This window comes from Erinaceus europaeus, chromosome 1 (genome assembly GCF_950295315.1).
Source record: "Erinaceus europaeus chromosome 1, mEriEur2.1, whole genome shotgun sequence".
Lineage (NCBI taxonomy): Eukaryota > Metazoa > Chordata > Mammalia > Eulipotyphla > Erinaceidae > Erinaceus > Erinaceus europaeus.
This window is the reverse complement of record NC_080162.1, coordinates 101,234,524-101,258,049: the sequence shown is the minus strand read 5'-3', so window position 1 is coordinate 101,258,049 and position 23,526 is coordinate 101,234,524. Positions and strand designations below refer to the sequence as shown.

The following is a 23,526-nucleotide window of genomic DNA, read 5'->3' as shown; positions in this document are numbered from 1 at the left end:
AGTATCTAAAAGTATGATATACACTTGTATAATATTTAAGTTCTTTTATGTTTTATGGGTTTGTTAAGTTTTTGAAGATATGAAAGATCCTTAAAAAGCCTTTTATAACAGTACAAAGGAAAAACCATGTAAACAAACTTTGAAGCCAAAAAGGAATGGAGATAAATTTTATTTTTTAGCAGTCGCAAAGACCAAGTGCAGATTAAAATGAAACCATGCAAGAAACACTCATTACAGTACTATTTTAATTTCTCCCCTAGAAACTCGTCAAAGCTTTATAACTTGAAAAGTAAAAACAAGGTATTTAATATCAGACTTACCCTTTCTGCAGCACTAGATATAATTATATTCTACAAAACAGAAAGTAATCAATATTAATCTTAAGAGTAAGTGTAAAAAAAAAAAAAACAACTGAAGAGATTGAATACAAATGCCAGTAATCACATTTTAACATTTAAAGTTCTATAAATACCAAACTTCTTTGAAAGATAAGGGAAAAAAAAAAAAAAAAACCTTAGTGGGAAAAGCTATAATTCAACTCAGGATGACAAACAACTGTTATCTAGATTATTTTCACAGTAAGTAAATTGCAAGGTCTTTACTGAAAGATAAAGGCTTTCAACTTGTTCCCCCCACCCCTTATAATATTCATTCCTCTGCGCTTCAAGAACACTTGGCATTAAGAATTCACAATTCACCCCATCAGCTGGGGCCCTATTTGGAGAGTCTTGAGATTCCTGAATAGACATGATGGGCCTAGATCTCAAATAAATCCCTCTCGCCTTGTTACTAGTCATCTCTATCAGGAACAACAAAATAGACTCCTTTGTGGGCCTCCCATAGGACCTTGCCTTCAACCTGGATCAACAACGGTAGAGAATGTTCCATCCTCTGAAGGGAGGCTGGGCAACATACTCTATGCTACACCTGAGGAAGATGGGTCAATATTGGGGCAGCTTGGAATGTTCCTACTGATGATTACAGAATGTGAGCTCAGATTTACAAGGATGTAGTGGTCACATAGGTTCCTAAGCTGAATATGGACCCCAGATCACATCAAATCGATGGGGTTTATAGTCAACAATATTCATACCCCTTTCCCATATTAGGGAGCTACTCTCTTCCCTGATCCAGCTTTCTGGTCCTTCTCCAGACATGACATCATCTCCCCAGACAATAATTAGGATCCACCTGCATATCAGATTTCAGGCTCAGGCAAAAAAAAAAAAAAAAAAAAAAAGACTAGTATAGCCACAGGCCCTTTGGAATATAACTAAAATATGCCAACTAGCTATCTACAAAATGGAGGAAACCCCCCACCACCACCACCACCACTCTTCATCTGCACAATTCCAGCCTTTAAGCTCATGATTGATCAACAATTTGTTTGGCTTTGTATGTTAACTCTCTTTCCAGCCACCAGGTTCCATCCTGCTAGCAGGATGCCGACCAGACTTCTCTGGACAGACAACCCCACCAATGTGTCCTGGAGCTCCACTTTCCCAGAGCCCTTCCCCACTAGGGAAAGAGAGAGACAGGCTGGGAGTATGGATCAACCAGTCAATGCCTGCCCATGTTCAGCGGAGAAGCAATTACAAAAGCCAGACCTGCCACCTTCTGTATCCCATAATGACCCTGGGTCCATACTCCCAGAGGGTTAAAGAATAGGAAAGCTATCAGAGGAGGGGATGGGATACAGAGTTCTGGTGGAGAGAATTCTGTGGAGTTGTACCCCTCTTATCCTATGGTTTTGTCAGTGTTTCCTTTCTATAAATAAATAAAAAAGAGAAAAGAAAATTCACAATTGCAGTGTATTAAGAAAAATAAGGTGTTAGTCTTGAAAAAACATTCAAAAGTTATGGAACCATACCTTTCCTTTGCAGACCTGCATCAAATTGAGGGCATTGGAAATTGTGTACCTTCTCATTGTGGAGTCTTTGATAGCAGGGCTGTAGACAAGTTCAAAGCCCACGCCCCTGTCAATTGCCTTCACAGGAAATAAAGAAAATAAACTGTCATTTTCAATGAAGTGCTCTCTTACCTCCTACCTCCTACATATAGCCTTAAACAATGGCAGATTTTGCCCAAGTGGCACCACCCAGAGAGGAAAACACATCTGTGGCTTTATTTGATCAACAGAGTTTATCCTGGCTATGAAGAAGCTGTCTCTGTATATAAAACAGAAATTATCACAGAAAGAAGAAAAAAAGAAAGGAAAAAAGAAAAAAGAAATAGTCACAGAGGGGTTGTAGAAGGGCATCATTTAAGAACAAAGAAATGCTTCCGACACCTGAGGTAAAGTGTGTACATAGTAAAAGTAATCTGATCCAAGAATGATGAAATTAAGTGGAACTGAAAAATGTCCAAAGAATAGGAATGGGAATGTCTCTCAGATAAATCACTGCTCACATGCATAGTGGATAAAGGAATATGAGCAACTATAGCTGAACTACATACCAGGCAGGCACAGCACTGAGTCTGACAAACATTTAGTCTTACAAAACCTTTATAAGGCATGTCACAGAGATGGAAAATTGCCCCTGAGATCTGCCCCACCTTTACCCCCAGCCTCCCTTCCCCCCGCCCACCCCTTTTTTCTTTAGTAACAGAATTCCTTAAATTTGTTGCTTTCATCTGCAGGAAAAAAAAAATGGCAGAGGGCTGGGAGCTTGAAGTTTTTGCTCATCTTTAGACACTTTTGGCCTTTCTCTTCAGTAAAGCATTCTTCCTAGGAGGTACTCAGAGGTAAGAAAACAGATTGGGAGGTTGGCAATGAAACTGAAATCCACCACCACACTGTTCAGTTTCCCCAATATTTTCAGCCATTCACAAGACATATGTGTGTGCTAAGCTAAATAACTATCTGTTGGAACAGTCAACATGTATTTTTTTTTGGAAGCTATTAACTAGTTAACTTATAATGGTTAAGAAAACACCTTGTTTCTTCTGCATGTTTCAACCCAATTTTCCCAACACCATTTGTTGAAGAAGACTCTTCTTACTCTGTGTAATATTTTGCCTCTGCTCTGTCAAAAATTAGATGTCCATCAGTGTGGGGCTTATTTCTGGACTCTCAACTCTTTTCCACTGGTCTGTGAGTCTATTTTTGTTCCAATATCAGGTAATTTTTTTTTTTTTTGGTTTGTTTTTTATTACAATAGCCCTATACTATAGTTTGAGGTCTGCAAGTGTGACAGGCCCGTTCTGGTTGTTTTTTCTATCTCCTGTGGTAAGGGTTGCATTAAATCTCTGCATAGCTCTGCATAGAACAGTCCGTTAGATGATATCAATTCTTCAAAGTTGCAGTCGAAGTGGAAATGCTTTCTTTCAGATTCGGTGACCCACCTTGATTTAATTCATCTATATCTAATAGGTTTTTTCTAACATCCTTTCCTGAACAGATAATGTCCTTTCTTCCATACCACACCCCACTCCTAGCCCTCCCTTCCCGTAACTCTTCCCCTTACATTCAGGTTTCAATTTTGGACTAGATTTTAGATTAGATTTCCTATACATCTGATAGTGAGTTCCACATCACAACCTTCCTCTCTTACTTCTCTATCTTTCTCTTAGTTCTGATTCTGCCAGTCATGTTAACTATTTCTGGGAATGATATGCACTATGCCGTAATTCAATATACTCCTCATTGTTCCTGCCTAGCTTATACACGTAAGAGTTAGTATCATATTTATCTATAATAGACAATTCCTTAAGAACAAAATTGTTTAATATTGTCAGTGAGTAAATAGTCGCTTCTGGAAATGAAGGCAAATGATAATGCTCTCCAAAATGGATTATCCATCACGAAAAGAACTAAGATCATTTGGCTAATTGAAATTCACAGACTACCCAAAACATCATGTTTAGACATACTATTAGCTATCCCCCATGACTTTTTGTAGCACCTTAACTACTAACTAACCAGAGAAGCTGGCATATTTATCTTCCTTATTTTCCTACTTGCTAACCTAAAACAAGGCAAAGTACGAAAAAGAGGAGAAATAAAAGATATGCAAAACTGAGTGAACAAGTTCTGTATTGCTAATAACTGAACCTAAAATTTTAACAACTCCTGCTTGGGGGGTGCGGGGGTCAGATCAAGTAAAGCCCTTTGCTTGGAGGCTGGGAAAGAGAGAAATAAATTATAATGATCAGATTTATTAGTTTTAAGAAACAAATTCTAGGGAGTTGGGCAGTAGCGCAGCGGGTTAAGCACATGTGGCGCAAAGTGCAAGGACCAGCAGAAGGATCCTAGTTTGAGTCCCCGGCTCCCCACCTGCAGGGGAATCGATTCACAGGCGGTGAGGTAGGTCTGCAGGTGTCTATCTTTCTCTCCCCTTCTCTGTCTTCCCCTCCTCTCTCCATTTATCTCTGTCCTATCCAACAACGATGACATCAGTAACAATAATAACTACAAGAATAAAACAACAAAGGCAACAAAAGGGAATAAATAAATACAAAAAAAATTTTTTTTTGAATTCTAGACAACTACTAGATGGTTTAACCTGTATGTGGAATAGAGAAGACTGAAACAAATGAACTTGGGAAAAGGAAACAAGTGGGGCACCAAAAGAAAGGGGGTGGGCTCCTTCTGTCCTTATTTCTCACTTCTGTCTATGAATGGATCATCCCATATCCATCCTTGTATTACTGGCTTAATTCAGATGAAAGGAAGGTTTATTATATTCATTATTTTAAATATCTGAGTAGTATTGCATTGTGTATATATATCACAACTTTCTCAGCCACTTCTCAACTCTGACTACATTTTCCCAGATAATTATTTTTAGCCCACCTCCATGTTAACAATCAAACTCAAGCAAAAATGACTGAAGTCATGGGCCCCTAGGAACATACCTAAAATAGAATTCCTAGCTTTTTACCACCCTAAGGTCCCTATTTCCACCTGCTATATTCCTATTTTCTGGTATTTATTCATTAAACATTTTATCCTGCCTCATAACCTACTGCCTTTCAGACACCAAGTTGCAGGTGCTACTATGATTCTGTCCTGAATTCCACAGGCAGACAGCCTCACCAATGTGTCCCAGAACCTCACCTCTCCAGAGCCCTACCCCACTAAGGAAAAACAGAAACAGGCTGAGGGTATGGATCAGCCTGTCAATGTCCATGTCCAGCAGAGAAACACTTACAGAAGCCAGAACTCTTACTTTCTGCACCCCCAAAAGGATACTGGTTCATATTTCCAGAGGGGGAGAAATGTTAAGGGAAGATGACCAGAGAGCTGTGAACTGCAATTCCATCAGCACCCAGAGAGAGAAGAGGAAAAAAGGAAAGACATGCAGAAGTAGTAATAAGTGTAGTTATGACTTAAAAAGGAAGAGAAGGGGGGGGGGGCTGCGAGGTAGCACAGCAAGTTAAGCGCACATGGCACCATGCGCAAGGACTGGTGTAAGGATCCCTATTGAGCCCCTGGCTCCCCACCTGCAGGGGAGTCGCATCACAGGTGGTGAAGCAGGTCTGCTGGTGTCTATCTTTCTCTCCCCTTCTATGTCTTCCCCTCCTCTCTCCATTTCTCTCTGTCCTATCCAACAATGACAGCAATAACAACAATAATAGCAACACGATAAACAACAAGGACAACAAAAGGGAAAAAATAGCCTCCAGGAGCAGTGGATTCGTAATGCAGGGACTGAGCCCCAGCAATAACCCTGGGGGCAAAAAAAAAAAAAAAAAGGAAGAGAAGACAGTATTATAGAAAAAAAGGGGGGGGGGCAAAAATACAGATAGATAGACAGATACAGAAATAATAGTCAACCCATACCTGTGACCTTGGGAGAACCACTGTAGTTTCCAATGGGAGGGAAAGGGGATTCATAACTCTTGGGTGAGAGCTGTGTGGAATTATATTCCGGTTATGTTGTAATTAAAAAAAATTATTATCTTTATTTATTGTATAGAAATAAGCAGAAATTGAGAGGGAAGGGGGTGACAGGGAGAGAGACAGAGAGACACCTGCAATACTGCTTCAACACTTGTGAAGCTTTCCCTGCAGGTGGGGACTGGGGGCTTGAACCAGGGTCCTTGTGTATTGTAACATGTGCACTCAACCAGATGTGTCACCACTCAGCCTATTTTATAATTTTGTAAAACACTAATAAAAAAAATAAAATGAAGGGGGTCAGGCAGTAGAGCAGTGGGTTAAGTACATATGGCGCAAAGCACAAAGACCGGTGTTAAGGATCCCAATTCGAGCCCCCGGTTCCCCATCTGCAGGGGGGTCGCTTCACAGGCAGTGAAGTAGGTCTTCTGGTGTCTATGTTTCTCTCCCCCATCTGTCTTCCCCTCCTCTCTCCATTTCTCTCTGTCTTATTCAAAACAACGACATCAATAACAACAACAATAACCACAACAATGATAAAACAACAATGGCAACAAAAGGAAAGAAAAAGCCTTTAGGAGCAGTAGATTCGTGGTGCAGGCACCGAGCCCCAGCAATAACCCTGGAAGCAAAAATAAAATAAAATAAAAAATAAAACAAAATAAGAAAGGGGGGGGTTGTGGGCCTGGAGGTAGCACAGTGGATAAGGTACTGGACTTTCAAATATTAGATCTCAAGTTCAATCACTGTTGCATGTGCCAGAGTGAAGCTCTAATTATCTCTCTCCCTCTTTACCTAACAAAACAAATACATACTAAAGGGGGGGGTTGGTCACAAAATTACTGAACTATGCAGCTTGTGGGGGAGGAGGACAAGAGATGCACAGAATTTTGGTGGACGGTACTATGACTTATATTGACCATGCATGGTTGTGAAATTATACCCTGAAATCTTACACTTTAGTAAAACTTTTCTAAAAATTAATAAGTTTTAAAAAGGAGAAAGACAAAATTTGGTTGGAAAACAAAAAGAAAAAAAAAACGTGTTTTTTTTTTTTTAACTTGACACATTAATCAAGTTCCCTTTAAAAACTACTAAGAAAACCAAGACAGGGAAATTAAAGATGTGTCACTGAAAACTGTGAACATTTCTTTCACAACATTCTATTTTAAATTTTTATAAAGATGAAAGAAACTCATTCATTACTTGGGCTCCTGCTTCTAAGACCATTTCAATGAAAACTGCCTTGAGCTCATCAAGTAATTGTTCCTAAAAAAAAAAAAAAAAGACAGTATCTGCCTTATTGGTGTTTGTTTGCATATCTGACCAAAGTATCTGGAGCAGGGAGATGATCATTACTTCTTTTCTGATGAGAAAGAAGTCACAGTAAGGCTAGAAACCAAACGCAGGCATTTTGTTACTTGAATCAAGTGATGCTGGTAGTAAAAAGCTCAAGAAGTAAGCAAAACTTAAGAGTGCAGAGGGAAAGAAACTAGGGAGTTGGTTACTAGAATATATAAATTCTCTCTGAATGTCACAAAAATTAGTTCTTTCTTGGTTTCAAAGGGCTGATACCTTCTGCATACCCTTTTTGTTTTCCTCCTCCACTACCTCCTCCTTCTTTGCTCCATTGCTCCTAAAGCTCCCCCACCCCTTGTGGGTGCTCCCATGTGGTGGCCTGGGGTTCAAGGCTGGGCCACTTTGTGTAGTAATGTGGGTGCTGATACACTGGGTAATCCACCTGCCAGTCCCTGGCATATATTTCTTGAACATAGGGAATTTGTTCCCATGCTTAGTAAATTAAAGTGACACACAAAAGCAGTGAAGCTTTCCTTACATCTGTTTCCATCTCTACTACCCACACCTCCCATAATCATTTTCATTACTTTCTTGTCTTCTTCCAAGCAAACATGAACATATGCTGTTTTTTTCTTTCTAACCCACGAAGTAGCCTGCACAAATTGTGTTCTGACCTGAGGGGTTTCCCATGTCAACTCATGACTTCATTTTGCTTCATAGCTGCATGGTGTTGTATCGCAGAGGTCTGGTATGCCTTGAACAAGACTTTACTGGTCAGAATTAAACAGTGCTGTGGATAGAAAAGGAGGACGGGAGGGGCCGGGTGATGGTGCACTTGGTTGAGTGCACATGCTATAATGCACAAAGGCCTGGGTTTGAGCCTCCATTTCCCATCTGCAGGGGGAAAGCTTTGTGAGTGGTGAAGCAGGGTTGCAGGTGTCTGTCTTCCTCCCTATCGCCCCCTTCCCTCTCAATTCTGGCTGTCTCTATCCAAAAAATAAAGTAAAAAAAAATCTCTTAAATAAAGAAAATAAAGGGAGGAAGGGGAGGAGGGTTCCGGGAAGAAAAAAATTCTCAATTTCTAGGAGCTCTTTATATAGTAAGGAGATTAGCTTTATGGCTATGATATGAGTAAAAAATAATTTGTCAGTCGGTCATTAGTCTTTTAACTTGTTTGTGTGTGTTTTATTTATTTAATTTACTTATTTTTTTGCCACACACAAACTCCTGATATTGGCACATATGCTAATAAATGTACTGACCCAAATTACTGGATTTAAAAAAAAAACCAAAAAACTTAACACACATAGGTTTACAGTATGTATGAAAAATTAAGTTTATAAGAGAACTGATACCCAACTAAAGTACAAGAGAGCATAATTCCTTTAACAATCTCAGTGCTTCAAACACTATCTCCTAACCATCAACCAGTAGGGACAAACCAGACCAGATAGCTTAACACATATAATCACTAAAAATAACTCTATAGGCTTGAAGCCATAGTTGAATCATAACTGGAGGGAAAAAAAAAATCAAAGGGAGATAAAGTATTGCCCTGCTTTTTCTCTTTTCTAATATGTTCTGCTTAAAAAAAAAAAATCATTTTCGAAAACTGATTTCATAAAGACCATGTCTTTTTTTTTTTTTTTCCTCCAGGGTTATTGCTGGGGCTTGGTGCCTACACTACAAATCCACTGCTCCTGGAGGCCATTTTCTTCATTTTGTTGTTAGTTCTTGTTGTTACTGCTGTAGTTATTAGATAGGACAGAGAGAATTTGAGAGAGAAGGGAAGGACAGAGGGGGAGAGAAAGATAGACACCTGCAGACCTGCTTCACCGCCTATGATGCGACTACCCTGCAGGTGGGGAGTCCAGGCTCAAACCAGGATCCTTATGCAGGTCCTTGTGCTTTGAGCCATGTGCGCTTAACCCGGTGTGCTAGCACCTGTGCCCCAAGACCATGTCTTAAAATATGAAGTTATTCTGTGCTTAACAAGGAGCTCTGCTATAAAATAACTTTAAATAGTATTTCTAAGTGGGGAAATGATAGCAGATTTAGAATCAAAGCTTCAATATAAACACAAAATCAACGTGGAGAAGTATGTCTATATGAGCCATATCTGAGTCTCAACTCCACTTCCTGCATGCTGTAAAAAAAATCTTTATTTAGCCCACCCTGAAGCTGCTGCATCAGGGCAAGTGGGAAAGTGTTTCTGCCATAGCACATTAAATAATTAGAAATCACTTAGTTATACGAGAAGCTGAATTCAAGTTTGTAGAAAGCTTTTTTTGGTGGTGGTGGTGTTTGTTTTGTTTCAAGATTTACTTTTTAACTCATATGATAGGAAAAAGAGCATGAGGGAGAGAAACCAAAGCACCACTCTGACACATATGGCATAGGGTCTCAAACCTGAAGCATCAGGAAGGCAAGTCCTGTGCTCTGCTAGTTACCTCTAGTGACCACAGAAACCTGACTTCCACATGATCAGTCTTGAATCCCATATGAATTACTTAAGTCTCCAGAGGATGCTTGTATTATGTTTTGCAGAGAACTGTGTGGTTGAAAATTATGGCGCTTTAAGCATGTGATAAGTAAGGAAAGGGACAAGAGCTATTAATTTTAACTAAATGGAATGCTCTGGTTTGTGCCATCTCCCAGGGCCTATCTCACATTCCCAAACTTCTCATCAGTCTCACAGGGCTTCGAGCCTTTAGGTCAAAGACTAAATTATACAACTATTTAGCTCAGCAATCTAGCAGAAAGGCCTAAAGAAGACACCATAAATTTCCTAATTAAATATTTATCACTTAGGCTTTGATACCCTCCTCTCCTACCCCCTACTTCACTTCCCTCAGTCAGATTACCTACTCAACTAATTACACAGAAGATATGCCTTTTAATCTCTTCTGACAGTATCAGCATTATTATCTTCCCCTGATAATCTTTACATCTCACTTATTTTTTAATTATCTTTATTTATTGGATAGAGATAGAAATTGCAAGGGAAGGGGGAGATAGAGAGGAAGAGAGAGAGAGAGACATCTGCAGTCCTGTTTCACCAGTCACAAAGCTTTCCCCCTGCAGGTGGGAACCAAGGGCTCGAACCTGGGTCCTTGCACATTGTAACATGTGTGCTCACCAGGTATGCCACCACCCATCCCCTCCTGATAATCTTTAGAAGAAACAGTGTATACGATTGGCTATACGACTGGCAAAAAAAACACATTAACTGAAAGACATTTATTGTCTCTATGACAACCTTTATTAGAATCTCCAAACAAATAAATACAGTAAAACTCAAGGTTACCTTAGACCCCACAAAAATCCTAGGTGATTTTCTTCTCATAAACCTAATACTGGTTTGGATACAATAAATGACGCTCAATGCTTTATCAACTGGGAGAAAGCCTAAGCTTAGTTATAGAAATAGTCAACCCACAGGGGTTGGTAGCACAGCGGGTTAAGCGCAGGCGGTGCAAAGTACAAGGACAGACATAAGGATCCTGGTTTGAGCCCCAGGTTCCCCACCTGCAGGGGGGTCGCTTCACTAGCGGTGAAGCAGGTGTGCAGGTGTCTTTCTCTCCCCCTCCTCTCTCCATTTCTCTCTGTCCTATCTAACAATGAAAACATCAACAACAACAATAACAACAACAATAAAACAAGGGCAACAAAAGGGAATAAATATTAAAAAAATAAAAAAAGAAATAGTCAACCTATATCTGTGACCTTGGGAGAGCTACTGTGGTTTCCAATGGAAGGAATATGGACACAGAACTCTGGTGGTGCAGAAGGTGTGGAACTATGGCCCTGTTATCTTATAATTTTGTAAATCAATATTAAATCACTAACAAAATAAAAAGACTAAAATAGTCCATACCTTAAAACTCTTGCTTTTCACCACAACAAAAATAAATAAATAAATAATGGGGGGAGAGCATAAACTCCAACTAAATTAAGATCAGGCTATTTTCTCATTTTCCCAATAAAGAGATCCTTATAAAGCGACCTATTAACTTTTCTTTTTTAATGTTTATTTATTCATTCTCTTTTGTTGCCCTTGTTGTTTTATTGTTGTAGTTATTATTGTTGTTGTTATTGATGTTGTCGTTGTTAAATAGGACAAAGAGAAATGAAGAGAGGAGGGGAAGAAAGAGAGGGAGAGAAAGATGGACACCTGCAGACCTGCTTCACCACCTGTGAAGCAACTCCCCTGCAGGTGGGGAGCCAGGGGCTAGAACCAGGATCCTTATGCTGGTCCTTGTGCTTTGTGCCACATGCTTAACCCACTATGAACTTTTCATGGTGAAAACCCTTTAATTTTTCAGGGCCAAAGAGGATTCCAAGTGCCATGATTAAGACTGAGTTGTTGGAACAGGAGGGGATAGCATAGTGATTATGCAAGAAAACTTTTTAAATTATTATTTATTTTCCCTTTAGTTGCCTTTGTTTTTATTGTTGTTGATGTCCTCATTGTTGGATAGAACAGAGAGAAATGGAGAGAGGAGGGGAAGACAGAAGGGGAAAGAAGGATAGACACCTGTAGACTTGCTTCACTGCCTGTGAAGCAACTCCCTTGCAGGTTGGGGGCCGGGGGCTCGAACAGGGATCCTTATGCAGGTCCTTGTGCTTTGTGCCACATGTGCTTAACCCACTGCGCTACCACCTGACCCCCACAAGAAAACTATTATGCCCAAGGCTCCAAAGTCCCAAATTCAATCCCCCACACCATCATCTGCCAGCGGTAGGCAGTGTTCTGGGTGGTGGTGGTATGTGTGTGTGTGTGTGTGTTCTTCACTGCAATCAAATAAAAACTACTTAAAAAAATAACTGAATTATTAACCACATCCACTCTATGATCTGTGCTTTCATGGTGCATCTATTTCCCTATGCTAATATAAATACACTGCACTACCTCTTGGATTAATTAATACTGTATACAAAGTATATATATATGTACCTATACAACTATTATCTACCCTGCACAATAAGCTTATTATCTTTTTTAAAAATTCTTTTTAATTATCTTTATTTGTTGGACAGACAGTCAGAAGTCGAGAGGGGAGAGGGAGACAGAGATGAAGAGTGACAGAGATCAACATCTGCAGCACTGCTTCCCCACTCACAAAACTTTCCCCCTGCAGGTGGGGACCGGGGCTCAAGCCTGGGCCCTTGTGCATTGTAATATGTGCGCTCAACCAGGTGTGCCACCACCTGGCTCCAGTGCATTAGCTTTTATTGCAAGTTTTTAGCTTTCTCTTTTAAATTAAAAAAAAAAGTGAATAACTGAATAGGGACTTTTCTACTTCCTGATCAATTCACACTGTAGCCCACTACACTAGATGAAGACTAAAAATAGTCTTAATGCAGCCTTTCCCTCATCTCGTTTGTATTAAACAACATATGCAAAATGTTCACACCAGACTTGAAAAAGGCAGACACTCTGCTAAATATTGCATACCTCTCTCACTTGTCAAACTTTTTAGAATTCTTAAATTGAAAAATGTGGGAAGTGAGCCAAATATACCCATCAGACAGTCACTTTCCTGTGCTTACAGATGGAACTGGAGGGTGGAATGTCCTTGTGCTACTGTCTCCACTGTCATCCCCTTCTTGTCACCCCAGTGCCCCACTTCCCTCACTGCATATGCTTCCTGTAGTGTGACAGCAAACAGGTAACAACTAATGACAAGCAGAATTTAGCCAGGATTTCCTGAACTGTACTTTGATATGTTAAATCAGACATATAGTTGTTCGAGTGAATTGACAAATGAGGGGGTTGGGTGGGAGTGGGGTATATAGGAAAGACTTGGAATAATTTTTTTTAAAAAAGGGCCACAACCCATTCAGTATTCTCAATCTTGAAAGGCGTACGCAGGAGATAGCTCAGTGCATTAGAGCACAAGACCTGCATGCCTAACAGCCCAGGTCTGATCTCTAGCACCACATCCTAATAGAGATATGAAGAGCTCAGGTCTCTCTTCTCTCTCATGGAAAAATAGAGACTCTGAAAAAGTTTTTTTTTTTTTTTTTTTCAAAGAAGAAAGTAACTGAACACCCTCACCAGAACAACCATCAGGAAATTTACCACTGTTGTGGGACATGAGGAGTTAGGTCCTGAGGATGTCATCCATTCCATGAACTTGGCCTTATTAGCATTGGAGGTAACTACCTCCTCCCAACCAAGGACACATTATGGTACAAAGGTTTACTCAGGCAAAGACATCTAAAAAGTGATCTTCCTTTGGTATATTGCATCAAAGTAAAAGACTCTGGGGTGGGTGATGGGGAGAGTACAGGTCCTGGAAAAGGATGACAGAGGACCTAGTGGGGGTTGTATTGTTATGTGGAAAACTAAGAAATGTTATGCATGTACAAACTATTGTATTTGCTGTCAAATGTAAAACATTAATCCCCAATAAGGGAAAAAAAAAAAGATCTTCCTACTGATAGTTCATTAGGTGAAGATAAAGGTTTTAAAAAAAGTTGAAAGTTGAAATATCAATTTACAGAGCCCCTGTCCTACCTAAGGGGGGGGGGTGCCATTTACATAGATACTGGGTTAGTAGTTTGAAAGTTGCTACAAAGTTTTTTTAAACAGCCTCAGGTCAACAAGATAGTCTTACATTTGAGTGCCGTATTAATTTTTGCCTTTATCATGAGTACCTGGGACACACCAAGCATCTCATTTAATAGGAAATCAATCAGAAATGCCTCAACTCTATGACTCAGGAGGCTTCTTACTAAACTTCATTTTACCATGTTTGATAAATGTGCTGTTCATCATACATCTCCCAACTCTAAAATGTGATGTGTTAGGGGATATTTCTGTGTTTGCTTCTTTACTCCCAAGTACTGGCAAGAATGTGGGGAAGTCTGATTTAAGCCTAATCACCATTGCTGTACGTCCAGAGGTATTTTCAATACTTATCAGAAAAGAGCTTTCTCCTAAAAATTTACAGAACTTACATTAGTTTTCATAGAATTTTTTCAGGGGTAGGACTTGGCCAACTTAAGCTTCTCTAAACTGAGTTCAGTCTTTCTGTATCATATAGATTACTTTCCTCTCTTTATGATCTCTATTCTGAGCATCAAGTCAATTTCTTAACATTGGAGACTGGGAAAAAAACCTCTTGAAAGGGGAAGCAATTACAGAAGCCAGACCTTCTACCTTCTGCAAACCTCAATGACCCTGGGTCCATGCTCCCAGAGTGATGGAAAATGGGAAAGCTATCAGGGAAGGGGGTGGGATATGGAGATCGGATGGTAGGAATTGTGTGGAATTGTACCCCTCCTACCCTATGGTTTTGTTAATTAATCCTTTCTTAAAAAAAACCTCTTGTGATTGTACAGGCACAAAGTGTATAGGAACTTTCTGTCTTGAAAATATGCATAAGACTTTAATTTCCCAATTCCTGGACTATTTAGTAAGTGCTTTTTCTCTTTCAACTGTTAATTTTTAAGAATGGGGAAAATTCTTAAAAATTTAGGAGCCATTGACCTGTATTGTTTAAAGGAAACTGGGCTGTTTTGTGAATAAAATGAATGCATGTTTGTGTCACAAAAAAGAAAAAAGAAAGAAACCACTAATCTAAAACAGCATACTAACCCCCCTCCTTGGATCTGGGAGCTAAAGCAAATTGCTAAAACCTGAATCTTTGTTACCAATGTCAAATAATAACACCCTTATGCTGGCATAAGACTTACCATAGGGGATGAGAAATGGAAGAGGAAACAAAAGAAACTATATAGGAGAGTAATGAGAATAACCCTCTAGTAGAGAAGGGGAGAAGTAAGTTTCCCCAAATGCATGAGTGCATGGCCATGCAAAAGTAACCCTGAGTTTCTGTGTGAGCTAAAATGCTTCCAAGAAGATTTATTTTAATTCTGTATGGACCACACCTCTTGTGTATTCGACATGCTGCTCCCATTTGGCCCCTGGCTTACTGGGGCCTGAAGTGCTCTCCCCCCACACACCCCCACCCTGCACACGCACACGCACGCACACACACACACACACACACACACACATACACACACACACCTTTCTTTCTTCAATGCTCTGTTCCTTTAATGAGGCAATACAGGCCCATCATTATGAGTTATTCTCTTAAACATTCTACTTCATAAATTGTGACTTCTAAGGTCTTTCAGGAACATCTTGATAATGACTGGATTTTTAATTTTTATTTTCATATTCCCATGGAGCTGGGTCTTCTCACTACAGTATTTCATATTGCTCTGGACCACTTTTTCATTTAGCTAGAGAGACAGAGAAGGGGAGGGGAAGGAGGGGAGAGACACCCCACACTGGAGCTTCCTCTAGTTTAACAATAAATCCCATGTCGTGCTGAAGCCAAGCCCATGGAAGACAAGCACCCTAACCATTCACCTCTCTCCAGCCCCTAATTATTAGATGTATTTTAATATTTAATTTCCTTTTTTGTAACCTAAAAAAAAAAATCCTTGGGCTAGGGAGACAGCACAGATGAGAATTCAGGTTAGATCTTTGGCACCACAGAAGTCAGAGTTGTATGGTGCTCTCTCTCTCAAAAAAAATTATATATATATATTTTTTTTTTTTCAAATTACATAAGACTCAATTTTTCCTCTCAGAACATTGGATTCTCTCATCCCCTTTTTGAATCTGTTAATGCAAGTTTCTACAGACCTAGTGCTTCATAATGATAATAATAAAGTACAGCACTTACCACATTAATAGGAGGTCTTTTGAAGTAAAACGGTAGCTTCTCTGTTACAGTTATGCAGACTAAATCTACATCTAAGTGTGTACAAGAAACCTGTCAAGAAGGAAAATACAGATAATGATACAACGAAAACTAGTTTACATTAAAAATGGCACTTATGGGCAGAGGTAGATAGCATAATGGTAAAGCAAAGACTCTTGTGCCTGAGGTTCTGAAGTCCCAGGTAAAATCACCACAAGCCAGAGCTGAGCAGTGCTCTGGCAAAAACAAAACAAACAAACAAAAAACCTCACTATCAGTCAAACCTGAAACAAAGAAATATAGAAATATAAACAGACAGGATTCACTCCATAGGCATTATGTTGACTCTGATGAAATACACATGACCCTTTAAGTCAATGGTTAGTCTCCCCCCTCCCCCCCATTTCTGTATTAAAGGTTTAAACTGTAATCAGTTAAAAGCATCGAGACAGACCATCTCCACAGAGAGGGGATAGTGACTCTCTTAACTCATAATCACCTCAATCAGGATGAGTAAGAAAGGCTTAGTTTCTCCAAAGATATTTGAAATTACTCCAAAAAAAAAAAAGAAAATTTCACTATTCTGAAATCCAGGAGTGGGTCAGCAGAATAGCTCACTGGGATAGTGTGCTATTTTGCCATGTGCACAACCTGGGTTCAAACCTGGCCTCCATCGCACTGTCTGAAGCCTTGGTGCTGCTGTGGCCTCTTTCGTTTTCTCTACTGTCTAATATCAAAAAAAAAAAAAAGAGAGAGAGAGAGAGACAGATAAAAAGAAAGTGAAAAAAAAGAAGGAAATAAAAATAAAATAATATCCAATGTATTGGGTGAGGGGGATAGTTAAGCAAAAAAAAGATTTTCGTGCCTGAGGCTCCAAGTCACAGTTCAATTCCCCACATGACCATGAGCCAAAGCTGGGCAGTGCTCTGATAGAAAGGCTCCCCACCTGCAGGGGGTTCGCTTCACAGGTGGTGAAGCAGGTTTGCAGGTGTCTGTCTTCCTCTCCCCCTCTCTGTCTTCCCCTTCTCTCTCGACTTCTCTCTGTCCTACCCAACAACAATGGTAACAATAACAACAAAAACTATAAACATCAAGGGCAACAATGCAATGTATGTATCTATGTATGCGGGACACTGTCCTAGGCCTATGGCTCTTACTAGTCTATAGAGTGACTGAAAAAAAAAAAAAAAACACCAGCACAGTACCACCAATGGTATCTTGTTCAAACACTTTGAAGTAAGTGGTACAGGTGTCTCTCTCTTCCTCTCTACTCCACCGGAACCTGAATTTTTCTCTTTCCTAGCATATGGGGGGGGGGGTGAAAAAAAGGAAAAGCATACACCAGAAGTGGAGTATTCTCATGCTGGCACCAAGGCCCTACTGTAACCCTAGTGGCAAAAAAATAAATAAATAAATAATAGTAATTAATACAAGTCAGAGGTCAGAAAGGTGGCTGTGCATGTATGAGTGGACCTGGTTTCAGTCTCTCAAATCTGTTGTTATTGTTGCTACTACTGTGTGTACATGATTTTAATGAGCACACCAACAATAATGAAACAAAAATAATTTATAGTAAACATAACTAAACTGGAAATGCAGGGCTCAGTCTTTTTCCAAATTAATTGGGTACATAATCAAACAAGTGGGAAACCCCTGGGTTAAATAACCTGCATTCACTTCCTTCTGTTCAGCCACTTCAAATCTTAAATGAGAGTAACTACTTTGAAAGTGCTGAAGCTTCTATGTAACTTGCTCTTCCAAAATTCCACCACCACCTATAGTCCCAAGAAGTCTGGGCCAGTGAACTCCTTTCACAATTTCTGGTTTTTAGAGTCTGCCCTGGCATAACAATGCAGAAACATTATCTCTGAGACATCTCCCAGATAATCTGAGTGGAAAACAGTAAGTCATTTCCCGTGGAAACAATGCCATTTAAAGTAGTTAAATTTCATGCCGCTAATTGTTAACATATGTATGTGCGTGCCTTTATGATCAGCTTAGAGATCTAACAGTTTTAGAATGTCACATCTAGAGGGGTATCTGTTTTAATTCTATAGTCAACTTACAAACCCAATAAATAAAATCACTTGTAGACTCTAAACTATTAAAAAACAATCTGCTTGTATCTGATTTGATTCCAAACCACAATATACTCACAAAAATATGTGAGTTGATTTTTTTTTAATTTAATTTATAAAAAAAATAATAATTTATGGGGGCTGGGTGGTGGCGCACCTGGTTGAGGGCTCGTATTACAATGCTCAGTGACCCAGGTTCCAGCCCCTGGCCCCCACCTGCAGGGGGGAAAGCTTCATGAGTGGTGAAGCAGGGCTACAGGTGTCTGTGTTTCTCCCTCTCTATCGCCCCCTTCCCTCTTGATTTCTGGCTGTCTCTATCCAATAAACAAAGATAATAAAAAAATTTAAAAAAACCAAAACCTTAAAAAAATTATTTATTATTTGATAGAGACACACACAGAAAGAGAGAAATTGAGAGAGGAGAGGAAGATAGAGGGGGAAAAAGGACAGAGGGACACCTGCAGTCCTGCTTCCCCACTTGTGAAGCTTTTCCCCTGCAGGTGGGAACCAGGGGCTTGAATCTGGGTCTTCGTGGACTGTAGCACGTGTGCTTAACCAGGTGTGCCACCTTCTGTTTTCTCTTTAGAAAACAGAGAGCCGTGGTCCGGGAGGTGGCGCAGTGGATAAAGCACTGGATTCTCAACCATGAGGTCCTGAGTTTAATCCCCGGCAGCACATGTACCAGACTGATGTCTGCTTCTTTCTCTCTCTGCCTGTCTTTCTCATGAATAAATAAATACGTTCTAAAAAAAAATTATTAAAAAAAAAAAGAAAGAGAGAGCCTTGACTTCAACCAAATCTGGAGAAGTAGTTAAGATTTGAATAAATAACAGGAAGATATTCCAACTGAAAAATGTTTTCCTGTAATTTTTTGAGTCTTAATGTATGGTTAACTACTAACAAGTACATTGTAAATGACCTATAGCTTTCTCCCATCTTCCAGAAATAAATTGTTATCTCCACCGGAGCTTCACTATTCTGGGCTGACTTTCAGGTGTGTGTGGGGAAGGGGAGCGCATGTCAAGACAGCACTAATGTTTTCTTCTCCAATACAGTGTGGACTGGGCTTGAACCTGGATCGTGTGCATGGGAAAGCAGGGGTACTATTCAAGTGAGCTAATTTGCTGACCTCTTTAAGAACATTTCTTTTTTTTTTTCTTTTTTATTTAAGAAAGAATTAATTAACAAAACCATAGGGTAGGAGGGGTACAACTCCACACAATTCCCACCACCCAATCTCCATATCTCACCCCCTCCCCTGATAGCTTTGTCAATACCATCAAATATGTATTCACATGTCTGAATTCAAACTTTTTAAAGCCTGAGAAAAACAAGTTAGAAGATAAGTGAATACAATAAAATGATCATATGGAACTATAAAGCATTCTAAAGTCTCCAAATTTTAGCTCTATATACTGTCTAAAGTTTAAAGGAAACCATTTTATCTTGCAAAATCAATTCAAAAAAATAAATGTATAGCAAAACCTTGAGTAGGTTCCCAATTTTTGGTGTACATACTGAGCTGTTATGATTTAATGACAAAACTATTGTTTTACAAATCAGAAAAAGTCCATAGTCTGCCTTATATTATGCACAAAGGATGGAGAACATCCAGTCCAAGGGCTAAATCATTTGGTCTGACCATGAAAAAGAAACCACAGGAGGAACTTGAAATTTAGTATGTCTAGGGACATTTTTCATAGCAACATTAAGCTAATAATTTTGCATGATGTTATAAGTATCCAAATGACCTTGTGGTCAGGAAGTAGTACAGTGAACACTGTTAGGCTCCTAAGTATCAGGTGCTGCTTCACAAGCAGTGAAATAGATCTGCAGGTGTCTAGCTTTCTCTCCCTCTCTAATTTCCCTTCCCCTCTCAATTTCTCTCTGTCCTATCAAAAAAAAAAGTAACAAAACAAACAAACAAAAAGGTGGCCAGGAGAGGTGGATTTACAGTGCAGCCACTGAGCCCCAGCAATAATCCTGGTGGCAAAAGGAAAATCAATAAATAAATATTCAAATGACTCTTGGTAGCAAAAAGGTTCCCCACCCCAACTACACAATATGATCTCATTACCAAATCAGAATCTCCCATGGAAATTGATAAAAATAAATGTGCAGCTACCATGATGCTAACCAGACTTCCCTGGGCAGACGACCCCACCAATGTGTCCTAGAGCCCCACTTCTCCAAAGTCCTGCACCACTAGGGAGAAAGATAGGCTGGGAGTATGGATCAACCTGTCAACACCCATGTTCAGTGGGGAAGCAATTACAGAAGCCAGACCTTCAACTTCTATCCCATAATGACCCTGGGTCCATACTCCCAGAGGGTTAAAGAATAGGAAAACTATCAGGGGAGGGGATGGGATGCAGAGTTCTGGTGGTAGGAATTGTGTAGAGTTGTACCCCACTTATCCTATGGTTTTGTCCGTTTTTCCTTTTTATAAATAAAATTAAAAATATATATATGTGCAGACTCAACCCCAAATGGACTAGAGCAGTATTTCCAGTGGTGGGAAGTTTCCCAGAAGTCTCTGATGACTAACAACCACTGACTTTACTCGCCGTCTTTCTGAATGAAAGTCTTTAGAATTAATATAATTGCTGAATTATAGTGGAAGCATCTTATAATGGAAGTCATAAAAAAGTAGCACCTACAGCCAATTTGAACTGCTTCTCCACACTAACATAAGCATGCAAGATTTTGGACTGTGCCTTGAAAACTTTTTTTTTTTTTTAGTCATTTAATTCTCTCCTTTTTTAAAGGTTGTACCTATTTATTGATGAGAAAGGAGAAAAGAGTGAAAGAACCAGACATCACTCTGGTACATGTGCTGCCAAGGATTGAATTCAGGACCCCATGCTTGAGAAGCCTTATCCACTGCAACATCTCCTGGACCACACCTTGAAAACTAAATTTACAAGTCAATCTGGTGAGACAACAGCTCCATCTACTGGATAAACTCAGTGAAACAGCTTTCTATAATTTTAGGAGGGGTTGTTTAGAAGTGAATTATGCCATAAAACTAAAACATCAGAAAGCAGTTATTATTTTTTTCTCTGCTATCTCTCTAGTGACTATATTTTTGGCAGATAGAGACCCTATAATCAAAGGAAAACATCAGTAGCTATATATTATTTTATACAGTGAGATATATTCCTGAAAAACTATTACTGTTGATTTCTCCTTTTTTGTAATTGAAAATGTCCTGTGTGCTGTCTCAAGCTCACAAAATGAGCACATATCTTAAACAGTATCACCTCCTGAGCAGTCAGTACCATGGCAATTTTTTAAAGTACAAAATTAGGGGGCCAGTTGGGGGCACGACCAGGTTGAAGGCACATGTTACAATGCTGCTGAAGCTGGGTTCAAGCCCTCAGTTTCCACCTGCAGAGAGAAGCTCCACAAGCAATGAAGCAGTGGTCCAAGTATCGTTCTCCCCACTTACCCCTTCCCTCTGGATTTTTCTGTCTCAACCCAGTAAGTAAATAAAATTAGCTAAAGTACAAAATTAAGTTTAAAAATACAAAGGCTCTCACAACGCAAAGGAGAATGGTATCAGCAGGTGGTTAATTTTGAAGTAGTTCTGGAAGATTAAAGGTTCAAATGACCACAGTGGCCTATGGACCACTCCTCAGAGCAGACAACGGAGAAAGCTGGAGCACAGATGGGCGTTTATATGCTACAAGGTACATCCCTGTACTTTTCTTCCCTCAAAAACCAGTAAATACTAAAGGCAAGAACTGAAATGATTTTAGAAACAGAGAGGGCAGGGACCTCCCAGACACCAAGTTACAGATGCTATCAAGATTCCACCCTGACTTCTCTGGGCAGAGGACCTCACCAATGTGTCCTAGAACCTCGCCTCTCCAGAGCTCTACCACACTAGAGAGGGAAAGAGAAAGGCTGGGGGTATGGATGGACCTGCCAACACCCATGTCCAGTGGAGAAGCAATTACAGCTGCCAGAAGTTCTACCTTCTGCACCCCAAAAACAATTTTGATCCATACTCCCAGTGGGTAGAAGTAATAGGAAGAAGAAGCTAAGAGGGCCCTGAACTCCAGCTCCATCATGTCCCAGAAAGGGGATGAAAAGGAGAGAACTATTTGGATGTAGTAATGGGGTTATGTGTGGCTTGGAGGGGAAGAGAGGACTGGATCTGGAAGAAAAAGGGGGCAATTATGTACAAATGTAGACAGATAGTTGTAGAGATGACAGTTAACCCATGTCTTCCACCTTAGGAGAACTGCTCTTGCTTGCAATGAAGGGATTGAGGATTCAGAACTCTGCTGGTGGGAATGGTATGGAAATGAAATCTTGTAAATCAATTATTAAATCACTAAGAGAGAAAGAAAGAGAGAGAGAGGGCAAGGGAGACAGCAAACCAGTTATGCAAAATACTCTAAAGCCTGAGCTCTGGGCTCGAAGGTTCAATACCCAGCACTACCAAAACCAGAGCTATGGGGGGAAAAGGAGGAAGAAGAGGAGAAGGAAGAAGGACACGTTTTCCTAAGAAAAGGCTCAGATGAGTGGATAAATGAAGAAATTTAAAGAAATACACACAGAGAGAAGAAAACTTGAAGTGCTATTTCTTTATTTATGAGCAAGATACAGAGAAAGAACACAGCACTACTCAGCTCTTGCTTATGGTGGTGCTAAAGATTGAACCTGGGACCTCAGAGTCACAGAGATGAAAGTCTTTTGCATAGCCATTATGCTGTTTCCCCAGCCCTTAAAGTGCTATTTATCTCCAAGTCCATCAAAATTGCTGTTCAAGTTAAATAGTACAAACAAAACAAAAACAAACAAACATGCCAACTAAATATACCCTTGAAAAATTTCAGGACTTCAAATATAAATGAAAGAACTTAAAAGTTTCTAAAAGGGACATGACATGTCACTTACAAAAACTAGTTTATAAGCCTGCTTATAGAAAAATTTTTTTAAATACTATATTCTGTTACTTACATGAAAAAGTTTTTCTGTCTTTGGAAAAACTGCAACAATATCATATAGCCGAACCCTTGAAGAAGTTGCTCTCTAGTAATATAAGAAGAGTATTATCACACAGTATCAAAACAAAATACACATACCTGCGAACAGGGCTAGTAACTTCGTCACACCCATATTTCAATCATATAACATCTCTAAGTCAGTGGAATATCTGCTTTGCTTTCTATGTTGGTAGAAAAAAGAATTGCTAAGCACATGAGAATTTAAATGCCAACAACCAGCCACCACCATCTCCTCTCTCCTCTTCCTTAAACTATTCCACTTTACTGTGTGTGTGTGTGTGTGTGTGTGTGTGTGTGTGTGTATCACTGTGTTTGAGATACAAAAACCAAATTTGATAACCCTTATAAACTGAAGAAGTTTGCCAGACAACTATTGAGCTACTGCTATGTGGGGGACACTAGGAATACAAGTCATTTATAGTCTATGCACTCCCTGAAACTATTTTTTTTTTTGCCTCCAGGGTTATCGCTGGGGCTCCGAATCCACTGCTCCCAGAGGCCATTTTTTTGTTGCCCTTGTCGTTATTATTGTTATTGTTGTCATTGTTGCTATTGTTATTGGA

The 23,526-nt window shown here is 39.6% G+C and overlaps 1 protein-coding gene across 4 annotated transcripts in view; it reads right to left on the bottom strand.

Moving 5' to 3' along the window:
* RPP30 (ribonuclease P/MRP subunit p30) overlaps positions 1 to 23,526 on the bottom strand; it is a 35,465-nt gene that overhangs the window by 5,999 nt on the left and 5,940 nt on the right. For 2 of the 4 annotated variants that reach the window (XM_007516808.3, XM_060191886.1), the window contains 4 exons: positions 22,917 to 22,988; positions 15,850 to 15,939; positions 1,871 to 1,987; positions 321 to 350 (listed from right to left, as the gene is read on the bottom strand). In XM_007516808.3, the coding sequence (XP_007516870.1) occupies positions 321 to 350; positions 1,871 to 1,987; positions 15,850 to 15,939; positions 22,917 to 22,988 (309 nt within the window). The remainder of the gene's footprint in view (positions 1 to 320; positions 351 to 1,870; positions 1,988 to 15,849; positions 15,940 to 22,916; positions 22,989 to 23,526) is intronic. The other 2 variants (XM_060191889.1, XM_060191892.1) reach the window with 2 other exon arrangements.